The sequence below is a fragment of the Oryzias latipes genome, chromosome 10 (assembly GCF_002234675.1).
Source record: "Oryzias latipes chromosome 10, ASM223467v1".
In the NCBI taxonomy this organism is placed as follows: Eukaryota; Metazoa; Chordata; class Actinopteri; order Beloniformes; family Adrianichthyidae; genus Oryzias; species Oryzias latipes.
The window spans coordinates 6,255,582-6,268,137 of record NC_019868.2 but is presented as its reverse complement, the minus strand read 5'-3'; the positions used below and the strand labels follow the sequence as shown (position 1 = coordinate 6,268,137).

Genomic DNA, 12,556 nt, shown 5'->3' with positions numbered 1-12,556 from the left:
TGTCTGACAGATCAGTGTGTGTCCTAAACATTAACCATTGAAGGCCTCACCCCTCCCCCCACCCACACACACAAATAAAATATAAAATAAAAAAAGACTTGGTCAAACTGTGAAAAGATTTGAGTCATTGCAGCTCAACAACAAAAAAGTGCTCTTGAGGTTTAGGCTGTTTGCTTGACAGGAATAAGAACCACTGTGTAACCACACTCTATTTTTAAAGACCAACCACTGCCATGCTGAAGTTTCCATTGTTTACTCTTTTCTTTTTTTTTAATATTTTTGGTACAAGCAGTGCTGCACAATCAAAAGATGAAGTCGTCTGGCTGGGGATGTGATGCATTTTTTGTGTTACTTCTGTGCAACTTAAATTTTGGAACAAACATCTTAGCTTTTTGTTTGCACTTAGTAAACTAAGCAAACTTACTAAAGTGTGAGAAGTGAAGGACATGCCAGGTAATTCAAACAGTACCACTATGACCCCATAGTAAAGTTGAAATGGTTAATGTAGCAAATTGGAAAACAATCAATATGGGTTTAAAGAGTGGACCAAGAGCTAAAGCACAGTGGACTCTGGTGTGAAATGGTTTTATGTGAATGCCAAATGTCCATGGTTATAATTTCTCAGTCATGATATCAACTACACGGTATTATTCATTGTTGTGTTTTAGTAGCTTTAAATAAGCAAAACCAAACAATAAACTATGCATACTACCACTTTTTGTACAGGGTTTGTGAAACTGTGCCTTACTTAGGCAAGTATCCTAAAAGTCCAGAATTGGAAAAACAATGTTTAACATTTCTTCATATGGTGTATGAGCCTATAATTAAGAGTGTAATTTAAAAAAAAGTAGTGATTTAAAGATTTTAGTCCTAAAAGTACACCACTCTTGTTACATCAAGGTAAGGCACATCAGGAAACGTTTTCTATTTTAACCCATCCTGTATTGTCTTCATATTTATTTACGATCGTTTCTTGTTCACTGTACAACAGGAGGTTCGATTCCAGACTTGCACGTCCATGTGTCGAAGTGTCCTTGGGCAAGACACTGAACCCCCTCCTTGCCTCTGGTGGACGGTTGGCGCCAGTGTTCGGCAGCGGGGCCGCCACCAGTGAGTGAATGTGACTGAGTGAATGGTTTTGTAAAGCGCTTAGGGCCTTCGATATATAGATATTATTTAAGATTTTACCATTTACCATTTATCGGTGCATTACAGTGTGTTCAATTGTGCAAATGCTCCACTTCAAAAGACGAGAAAGGCCTGCAATTTTCCTTATAGGTACCCTTCAAGGTGCACTCTCTCTTCATAAACAACTGAATGGGGAAAAAGAATCCAGGAAAGCACATTGTAAGATTTTCTATGAAATAATAGTTCTTAGTCCTTGATAAAATAAGTATTTGGTCACCTACAAACTTGCACAATTTCTGGCTTTCAGTAGCCTATATATTTAGCATAGAATATACATATCCACAATTTCAAAGGACACCAGAAACAAAGAGTAGATGTGCACTAGGCTGGGATTACTGAATCTACAATTGGTAAGAAGCTTGGCGTGAAAAAATTGACTGTTGGGTGAAGGCAGGGTACACCCTTGGCAAGTCGCCAGTCAAATGCAGAGCTGCACAACCACACCTACTCACATTGACACCTAGAGATAGTTTAGATTAATCAATTAACCTATGCAGCATGTTTTTGGACTGTGGAAAGAATCCTGAGTGTCAGGAGAAAACCCAAAAATGTACACGGAGAACATGCAAACTCCACAGACAGAGGTACCAGTTGGAATTTAAACAAGGCCTTCTTATTCCAAGGTTAGATGGCAAACTCCTACAAGCCTTTATTTCCATCATTATTTGCCCAAAAAAAAAGGAAATCAAACAATGTAATTTTCTGGTTGAGGTTGAGGCATACCTTTGAGGAAAATTAAGGGCCTCTTTCATCTTTTTACCCGGGAGAACTCGGACAATTGGTGGCTGATTAAAGGAAACTAAGACTTCCTGCTCCATGGTCACTTCCTCCAGCTCCCATCGTGGGAACTCAGAGGTATTCCCAGGTCAGTTGACAGCCTTGGTCCCACTAGCATGTTCTGGGTCTTCCCCGGGTCTTCACCCACTCAGACATGCCCGAAAGACCTCTCCAGAGAGGCGTCCAGGAGGCATCCAAATCCAGATCACCGAGCCACTTCAACTGGCTGCTTTTGATGTGGAGAGGCAGCGGGTCTCTTTGGGTGACTGAGCGTCTGGCCCTATTTCTAAGGAAATGCCCAGCCACCCTGTGGGGGAACCTCATTTTGGCTGCTTGTATTTGAGACCTTGTTCTTTTGGTTGTTACCTAGAGCTCATGACCATGGGTGGGTACTGGAACATAGATTGACTGGTAAATTGAGACTCGCCTCTCTCTTCACCACAAGGCAACAGCAAAATGACCTCATAACAGGAAACGCTGCACCAGTCTGTCTGTCAAACTCACTCTTCAATCTTCCCTCACTCGAGAGCAAGACCCCCAGATACTTAAACTAGTCTTAGATTTGGTGGTGCTGACTCTCAAACCAGCCGCACAAACTGCCTCAATGCAATCTGTGCTTTCCAGACCAGATATTCTCCAGCCTCTGGCAGCATCTGGTGGAGGAAAGGTTTGAGCGGCAATCAGAGCCAGGTGCATCGGCTGCCAAGTTAAGAGGAACTGGTTAGATATCATTGGTCAAGCCTCAATCAAGCCTCATTGATTAGAGGCTTGTCTCCCTTCACCTTCAGGAAGGGGATATATCTCTGACTGTGGTTTCGACCACGGGGCCAAGCAGCAATTCAGAGTGCCTAGCCTTATTGGTGTCTCTTGAATGGGTACTCTCCATGATTTGTTAATCTGGTTTGTGTTCATTTTAATCTTATCAGTGTTAGCAGCTTAACGGTCAAAAATGCTCTAAAATCTGAGGTTTGTTCCATCAACCTTTGAGCTTGCTTTAAATTATTGTTGGAAAACGTTAACTAAAACATTGAACAAAGACTCTCTTTTGATTACTGTTTAATGTGTTTAGGCTGAAAAAGGCTGGTATTATTTCCATTGTGGTTAACAGTGAATCGTCAGCATGCAGAAAGTCCAATCAGGTTGTTTTATATGTGATCCCGCCCCTTTTCCATCATTACATTTAGATCGCTCAGGCTAAGACTTTCTTTTATTTCTCTGCAGCCACCAGTAGACCAATACAAAATGATGATTCTGTTTTATGTACTTTTCATTATTACAAATGGATGTAAGTACTTTTTGGAATTTGCAGTGTTTTTATGAAATAAATAAGCACAACTGTTGGTAATCTATACCTAAGTTTATTAATAATGAGGGATTTTTAAAACTTTTTTTTCAGATTGTGCGAATGAATATCATTTCACGACAAAGACGGTTCCTGTTGGAGAAGATGTTAAACTAACGTGCGCTCGCCAGACGAATGTTCTCTACAGAGAGAACTTATTTTGGATCAGGATTGTTTCTGGGAAAAAGCCTGAACTTCTGGGAGGAACAATGAACTTTGACTTTGACGATGAAATCAGGAAATCTCACATTACAGCAAAGCAAGAACCTGGGTCCTTTGTTCTGGAAATAAATGGAGCCATGGAAAGTGATGATGGTGTTACTGCATTAAAGTTCAAAACCTGAATTTGACATTTTTGACTGGAACATTTCTGAGTGTCAAAGGTAAGAACATTACCATTTTAAAAATTACTAATATTTAGTGATTATTTTTCTATAATTATTACTCTATATTTTCTAGGCAGAGAACCACACATTGTTGCTGTCACTGAGAGGTTTTTATCTGATCAAGTCTATCCAGAAGACCCCATCACTCTAGAGTGTTCAGTCCTCTCCAGCTCTGACCATGAAACCTGTGCAGCAGAACAGAGAGTGTTCTGGTTCAAAACCCAATCAAACAAATCTCATCCTCATGTTATTTATGCTCATGGAAACAGTTCTGATGAATGTTTGAGGACTCCTGAAGCTCCCTCTGTGCAGAAATGTGTCTACAGCTTTAACAAGAATTTCATCTCCTCTGATGCTGGGACTTACTACTGTGCTGTGGCTGCATGTGGAGAGATTTTTTATGGAAATGGAACAACATTGACCGGTATGTGTTTTTTTTCTCTTTTTTTTCTCTTTACAATAGGTTTTTTTTTTATAATGTAATATTAGGGCCACCATTAAAAAAATACAATATGGTACTTCCGGTCTTTGACTGCTGCGGGCCATAAAAAAGTTGTGAAATTATTAGGAATAATTCAGTGTTATGAGGAAGACGCCATGCTCTTTTAAAAAAAGAAAGTTGGGGGTGTAAGCCTCCATCCACATTACTTGCTGACTAAATTCATCAATGTAGCCGTTAATGGTGAAGCCATAAGGCTTTAGTTTACCATAAGAATTCATGAGCCATAATGTATTTGGATCTCTGTATGGGGCGGATCGGGAATCCACTACTTATGGTTCAAGAATCTTTTTCTGAAAAGGCTCAGTTTCCTGCAAATTAGTCACAATACCCTTATTCTAATAAAAAGTCGATGAGGACTCACTAAAAGATTTGGTATTTCCTTGTTTGTGAAACCAAAGTTAAAGTAACCGCTTAGAATGCGCTTTACGTCTCTAATTCTGAACACAATATTGTTTTGTTGTTGTTTCTGCTTTTCAAAGTAAACAGCCTTTTGTATCACAAATGTATGACTTTAATCTTGTAATCTTGTCTCAACTTATAACTTGTAACTTTATTTTTGTTAAGTATTAACATTTTTATTCATAAATCTAGGTGTTTAATTTAATAAAATTGACTTTTTTGTCATAATTTTAGAACTTAATTTTTAAATTAAGAATTTTATCTCATTATTTTACAACTTAATTCTTCTAAATGTTTTTGATTTTTTTAATTTTTTGGGTGGCCTAAATATTTCATCGTAGGTTTTAAGAAAAAGGGCAACATCCAAAACTATTTATTTTTTCAACTTTCCTAAACCATTTACAGTCATTAACTGTGTTTTTTTATTTTTTCAGAACTCCAGATGTGGGATTTACAAAAAGCCAACACTGTTCTACTTGTCTTGTTTGCAACATTGTCTGCCAGCATCTTTGTCATAATTTTCTTAATTTATAAAATGAAGAGAAAAGCAGGCACTACTTCCAATGGTGAAATATTTTTCATTATTTTTATTTATTATCAGCTGTTTAAACTTAAATTGTTTTTTAAAGCTATCTCTTTCTTGCTCTGGAAGTAGATGGCTTACACTCCTCTGATGACCGGAAACACGAAAAGGTAAAATGAAGCCAAAAATCCAACTACAATCTTTAATTGTCAAATATGTGATTTTAGTGACTGTGTTTTTCTCAGAATAAAGAAGATTCACTGACATATTCAACACCAACCTTCACTCAAAGGAAAGCTGGCAAAGCGAAAAGAAAGCAGAAAACACCTCAGGAGACCTTTTATTCTGATATCAAAAATCTGGGATAGATTAGTTTCTTCTTTGCCTTTTGGCTTCTCCCTTTAGGGGTTACCACAGCGAACCCTGCCCCCATCGAACCCTTTCCTCTGCTTCCTTCTCATTCATACCAGTCTCCTTGACTAATTTGATCAACTGTCTCTGGTCTTTTTCTAGGTCTCTTTCCTGTTATTTCCACCTCAACCATAATTATTACCAAAATAATCACTATTCTTCCTCTCAACATGTCCCAACCATCTCAATCTGTTTCCCTGAATTTTTCTCCAAAATATTTACATGGAGCTGTTCCTCTGGTTGATTCATTCCTGATTCCATCTATTCTTGTCAGTCCCAAAGAGAACTTTAACATCTTCCTTTCTGCTACTGCCAGCTCAGGCTCCTGCCTCATTCTTAGTCTCTAAACAAACAACATGGCTGCTCTGACTACATCTTCCATGCCTTTATTTTCCTTCTTGATGACAAGAGTGTCAACAAGAATGACATTCTTGTAACACACCACACCTGTAACATTTCTCCACCTGTTCTAACTTGCCTGAACACACCTCTTCACCTCTTTTATGCACTCTCTGGACTGTTGACCCGATGTACTTAAAAGGCCTCCACCTTCTTCAACTCTGCTCCACGTCACCATTCCACTGGAGGTTTTCCCATTTTTACACATATACTCTGACAAGGTGCAGCAGACCAAACCTCCACCTCTCTAGATATTCCTCCACCTGCTCCATGCTCTAACTACAGATCACAATGTCATCTGCAAACATCATGGTCAACAGAAATTCCTGTCTAACGTCATCTGTCAGTCTGTCCATCACCACGGCAAACAAGAAGGAGTTCAAAGTTCAAAGTCCCACCTCTACCTTTACCGCCTCTGATACACTCCACTCCACTGTATTCCAGGTCCCATACATGTCCTGACAACTCCAACTTACTTCTCTGCCACTCTTGACTTCCTTTTCTGACTTTCTTTGTATTTTAACAGGAGTTGTGTTGCTCACAAATGCCCACATCTAACCCGTTCTTCCTTAAAAATTAACATCTTTGTTCTTCTCCTCCATTCTCCGAGATTTAATAACCATATCCTGAAGTTTAATAATCCGTTTTAAATGATGCAATTTCAGTTTTAGTCATTTAATAATGAATAAGACGGTTAACAAAAATGATGAAATAATTACATTTTGGACAAAATTTTAAGAAGTTTGAATTTTGTGAGATCCATAATCTGAACAAATCTAGAATGTGTTTGATGCATAAAAAACTGTTCTCATAAACTGTGTAAGAGGAATAATTGCATATTTCAAATAAAGAGACCTATAAATGATGTGTAATTATTTTGCCATTATTTATTTATTTCTGTTATTAAAGGATTCTACTTGGTTACATAGTCATATGCAAAGGTTATTTATAAAATTTGCAGTGTAAAAGAGAAGAAAAATACAATATTAGGGAAAAATGGAATTTCTTATCAATAAAGCATGTACAAACAAAAAAATGTTCTGTGTTTCAAGATGTGAAGTAAAGTTGTGGAACAGAACCAGTTTAAGAATAAATACAGGAATATGATTATTGATTAATATGTACATATATAAAACAAAACATTAGATTAAAATTATAATGTGTTATTCATTTTGGTGCTTTTGGAAATGAGATTTACATGGGTGTACATGTATAACTGTAACTGAATGTATTCTCAGCTATAGGGCCCTGAACTTTGATAGCTGGAGTACTGGGTTTAGGAATAAAATGGCATAAGGTACAGGGGTGAGAATTCATAAGATCCTTCTTTTTCTCACTCTCGAATTTTGTCTTATTTTGCTATGTTTTCACATTTCTGAAATAAATATTTTTGAACTGAATAAATATTTTGTATTTACTGCTCACAAATTGACAAACTAAAAAAATGACTTTAGTTAAAAGTTCAATTTAATTTTTTTGTTTTTATGTTATGGGAATACATAACAAAGGCCTAAGAAAAGAATAGCTCTGATGAAATATGTCCAACATGTAACCCTAAAAATTATATTTTAACATGTCTTTTTCAAACTTATTAAAAAAAAAAACTCATGGTCAGTGCATATCGGTACAAAAGTATCTATGGCATCACACAGTTCCTGCAGATTTGTCGCCTGTACATCCATGATGCCAATCTCCCATTCCACCACATACCAAAGGTGATCTATTGGGTTGAGATCTGGTGACTGTGGAAGCCATTTGAGTCCAGTGAACTCATTGTCCTGTTCAAGAAACCAGTCTGAGATAATACCAGCTTTTTGACATGGCGCCTTTTCCTGCTGGAAGTTGACATCAGAAGATAATAATAATGGATTGGATTTATCTGCGCTTTTCCAGATGCTCAAAGCGCTGTGTCTATTATTCATTCACTCTTCATTCATACCTTGTGATGGTAGAGGCGTGACTGCCAGTTCGCAGCTACAGTCCCTCTGAGCATCACCAGGATCATTCATGCACAGTCATGCTGGTAGGAGTGTTAAGTGTTAAGGGTCTTGCCCTTAACGCTTGCTCTCATAAAGGTCATAAAGAGATGGACATGGTCAGCAACAATACTCAGATACGCTGCGGTGTTGGAACCAAACCCAGTTGTTACTAAGGAGCCCAAAGTGTGCTAAGAAAATATCCCCCAGACTAGAGCCCTGCGCGGGACTGTTTTGTTCATCCTGTTTCTGACCAATTTCTGACCATTACCGCCCGCTCCCGCAACGTATGCGTTACATTCCCGCCCGCACCCACAATATGTATGTCCACTCCCGCCCGCACCCGCAAAACCTCTAAAAATGTATTTCCGCACAATAATAGAGATGCATTGATTTTATGTCTTCTCCCGTCCCGCAGGGGAAAAAAACACGTATGTTTTTTGTGCCGGACACACGCTGCAGCAACGCTACAACAGAGGCAGAGACACGTGATAAGACGTACTCTGCACTTTTATTTTGACACGCTAAACATTGTACATCACAGAGGTGTTATCATCATCCTCTCCCCTTCCCACACTCATGGTGCTAAAAAGAAGTAAACACAACCTAAAGAAAAGTAAACAAAACATGAACAAATAACAAAGGGTGAAACAACATAACTGCCTGATGAAAGGACCCGTAGGCAAAAAGAAACACCCGTGCTCAACCCTATTTGAGCTGAGTTCTTCCTCAGCCTGTGGAACTCTGACAGCAGACCAAACGTGCACGTGACCGACGCAACAATACAACAAAATAATATGATATGACCTGCATGAAAACTGTGATATTTTCTAAACATAACAATAAACATGAATTATGACATGAGCAACGTCCTCTCTGCCCGCAACACTCTCTGGTTGCTATATTTATAACATTTAAAAATGCCTTCAAAATAAGTGCATGGAAATCCGACTCACCACAATGCTGAATGGTTGGAGGGAATCTCCCGTTGGGATAAATCCGTATTTTAAGTAGGACTCCTGATACTGTCTATTAAATGTAGCTTTCTTTTTTTGCAAGCGGAAGGCTCCTCTTCTGTCTCCTGGCTGGGCCTTTTCCACTTAGCAAAGAAACTTTCCAGACGTTTGTTTTTTATTCATTTAGCTAGTTCCTGGGTTTTATTTTTAGCGGTATCCTATCACGTGACCGTGAAGAGCGAATTGGCCTGCGTCAAGAGTAACATAGACGGATGTAACAGAGAAACGGGCAATTTTTCTAAATAAAACGTCTTTCAGATTCTGAAATAAATAAAACGGAAGTAATGTAAGTTGTGTGCGGCCCGTAACCAAATGACCCACCGACCGGTACCAGTCCGCGGCCCAGGGGTTGGACCGCTGCTGTAAAAACTTCATTTGAGGTTCTTTTCTACATCATCTATTGACATCTTCTCCATCATGTCGCAAGGCAACCCCCCTAATCCCACGGTGTTTGTTTTTAGTCACTTCAATCCCCTTTTATGCTCATTCTGATGCTCGGTTTGAACTGCAGCAGATCGTCTTGCCCATGTCTACAAACCTAAATGCATTGAGGGGATGCCATATGATTGGCTGTTTAGAAATTTGTGTTAACGGATTGGAGAGGTGTGCTTAATAAAATGGCCAGTGACTGTAGATGCTATGTCGGTGATGCCACTGGAAGAATAAGTAACTGCTAATTAGACAGTTCTGCTTCCTGATTCACCTCCCTCTTCACCACAATGGAATGACACTACCGCATGACAGCAGATGCTGCACCAACCCACCTGTCAATCACTCAAAGAGAAGATCTCAAGATACTTTAACTCCTCCACCTGGGGCAGGTGTGGTAAACATCCCACATCAGTAACTTCTAAGATTGCCTTTTACTGTGCATGTTATAAAGCACCACTACTAGAGGATCTCCCAGCTTGCCTGCAATTAACAAATTTACGCATACTGGTGGTGCTGTAGAAACTGTGGTACAAACAGACTTAGATGTGCTAAAAATATGGTTGAAGCCATGTTACAAATTCGGTTTAACACCATAAAACCTGAAATCATGAATGAGTTGTTGGCTGTTACAGCACCTTAAGCCTTAGTCACGTTCAGGCATACAGGGAGTTGACCCGTACGGGGGCTGCAGGTTTTTGGGTTATTCCATTCAGGCTTGTGGGGCCACCTTAAGGCATGTCATCAAACTGGAACGTACCATTGACACGCGTCTGGTAAATGTATTGTAAAGTATTTGTAAGGCTAATGTAAGTTGCACACGTTTATGACGAATGTCGTATGGTGCCCTTAAACCACACTAGTCACATCAGTAGCTTACCATCACCAAGTATGAAGAATGAATGAATAATGGTCACAGTGTAAGCGCTTTGACCGTCTGGAAAAGTATAGATAAATCCAATTATTAATGATAAACATTATTATTTCTCACCGGCTGACCCAAATCCTGCACGCACAGGATGTGCTCGTAGGATGTCCGCACAAACTACACTCTGATTGTCTAATTTCCTCATTTTTAACAGTCAGACTTCAGAAAAGTGGCGCAGAAGGATTTAAAATTCCACTGCACTTATTGCTTGAACAGAACAAACGGGCCCCTTGCATTGTGGGCAGGGCTTGGGGCGGGGGGGGGGGGGGAACCATATGCCGTGCCTGCATCTTCCCTACTTCTCTGCATCTCCCCTACTTCTCCCACCCTTACATGTTGTATAAGTGTGTACTAAAACACGTCGCCGGTAGCATGCCTGTAAAAAATGTGCATGAATACTTTTGCTCTAAGGACTCACTGAGAGGACAGGTTTCCCCCTTTTTTCATCCTCCGACAGTCCGTATCCACACATGAAATCCACCCAATAACCCAGGGCAGTTGTGACTGCAAAAATGTTTCAAAATGTCTTACTGGCTTTCAATACAATACTGGCGTTAACTACAAAAATATAATATAGAGTACAAAACAGATCTCAGCTGCTTTTAGTTCAGGGAACAATCAAAAAAGGACCTTAACCTGAATAACAACAAATAACGTTTCCTTGACTGTGTGCTATATATACATCTTTATTTTTATTTTGTTATGCATTTCAAAGCTCATGAACAGAAATATTTGTGTAGATAGTCTCTTCTTTGTTGTCATCATCTTGGTCTCTTGTCTCTTTTTTAGAGGATATTCTTCTGCTGAAAACTGCTGCTGAATAAACCAGCACGTCTTCATTTTCCTGGGAAAATAAAATTGATGGCAAGGAGAACAATTTAAGAGAAAACAAGAATACCTAAAACTGGAATATTTTGCAGCAGTACTTGTTTTTATTACTTGCCTGTTGATTTTGAAGGTCTGTGGTCGATATTTGCATTTGTTGAAGGACTGCATCTAAATGGAGAAACAAATTAAGCTATTGTAAAATTAGTTACGAAAATTGCGTCTTAATTTATAGAAGTGTCCACTTACCATGACAACAACTTTTTGATTCTTTCTTTAGTTTTTTTACCAAATAAAACAGGAATGCTATCAACATCTGACTTACAACCAAAGCAGCGATGAGCATGTTTCTGACTACATCTGCCGTGTTTGAGTTCCATGTGTTTACTGCAAATTTAAAACAAATAAGGTAGTTACGATTGCTTAGTTCTTCTTGTATCTTTAGCGTTTTATTAGGTTTGATAGTGCACCACCATCTAATTTAACAAATATTCACATATCCATACCTTCAAATTGAGACAGTGATTCATTTTTCTGGATCCTCTCCTCACATTTGGGTATAGCACAGTAATATTTCAAATCCCCAGAAGAAGTCAGATTTTTAAAGAAAATTGAGAAACAGAAATCCTTCACAGCAGCATCTCCGCTGCTTTCTGCAGTCCTGTTTGTGTTTGAGTGCTTTGATTCCGCACTGAAACAGAACACGTTCTCATCTGATGGACACGACTTATTCTGAAAATCCTGAAGAACCGAACATTGCAAAGTCAGGGAGTTCTCTGAACATTCTGGAGCAGATGAAGGGACTTTGGACACAGCAGGTTCTGACACAGAAAAAACATAGAGCTAATATAAATAATGAAAAAAAAAGAATCACCAATTTATAGATCATAAATCATACATAAACTGTAATGTATTTAACACCGTACATTATTTATTGATAGTTAAAAACATAAAAAAATGTCTGTACTTCATGATAGTGTGCTTACCTTGAACTATAAGGTATGTTAGATTCAAAGACAAAATAGTTCCATCCTTTTTTCTCACACAAATGTAAAATGCTGTATCATGTAGACTTGTATCAGCAATTTGCAGCTCAAGTATTCCAGCTTTATATGCAAGTTTTGGTTTGCTCCAATAGTTGTCCAAAAATTCAGGAGGATTTCCAGAAATGGTTCTCATCCAAAACACATTGCCTGCAGATCTGCGCGAACATCCCAACTTCACATGATCGCCAACAACCACAGTTTTTGTCTGAAAGGTCAGGTCATCTGTAGAGACTGGAAAAGTCACCAGCAAATCAATCGTGGCATGTTTTAAGATACAAAGAAATCCAAAATTTGTCTTTGGGGAGAATTTCAAAATTGTACTTACACCCATCTAGGAATGACAGCAGAAAATAAAATATAAGATGCATTTCTGTCTTACTCCACTTTGATTAGACTCCGGTAATCGAAA

At 38.7% G+C, this 12,556-nt stretch overlaps 1 protein-coding gene and 1 pseudogene across 1 annotated transcript; one reads left to right on the top strand and one right to left on the bottom strand.

The window, feature by feature from the left end:
• Positions 1-2,288: 2,288 nt before the first annotated feature.
• Positions 2,289-6,802, top strand: LOC101166605 (annotated as a pseudogene).
• Positions 6,803-10,941: 4,139 nt separating this feature from the next.
• LOC110014253 lies at positions 10,942-12,556 on the bottom strand. The gene is made up of 6 exons (XM_020701025.2): positions 12,473-12,556; positions 12,088-12,378; positions 11,608-11,922; positions 11,351-11,488; positions 11,220-11,272; positions 10,942-11,120 (listed from the first exon to the last, which is right to left on the bottom strand). The coding sequence occupies exons 1-6, from the start codon at positions 12,513-12,515 to the stop codon at positions 10,986-10,988; spliced, it is 975 nt and encodes a 324-aa protein (XP_020556684.1). The 5' UTR covers positions 12,516-12,556; the 3' UTR covers positions 10,942-10,985.

Bases quoted from the DNA above. Each gene is read 5' to 3' on its own strand.
- LOC110014253 (XM_020701025.2), bottom strand. From the start codon at position 12,515: ATGCATCTTATATTTTATTTTCTGCTGTCATTCCTAGATGGGT. The intron at 12,379-12,472 runs GTAAGTACAATT...TGACTTTTCCAG, and splicing joins GCTGTCATTCCTAGATGGGT to TCTCTACAGATGACCTGACC. The intron at 11,923-12,087 runs GTAAGCACACTA...TTTCTGTGTCAG, and splicing joins AACATACCTTATAGTTCAAG to AACCTGCTGTGTCCAAAGTC.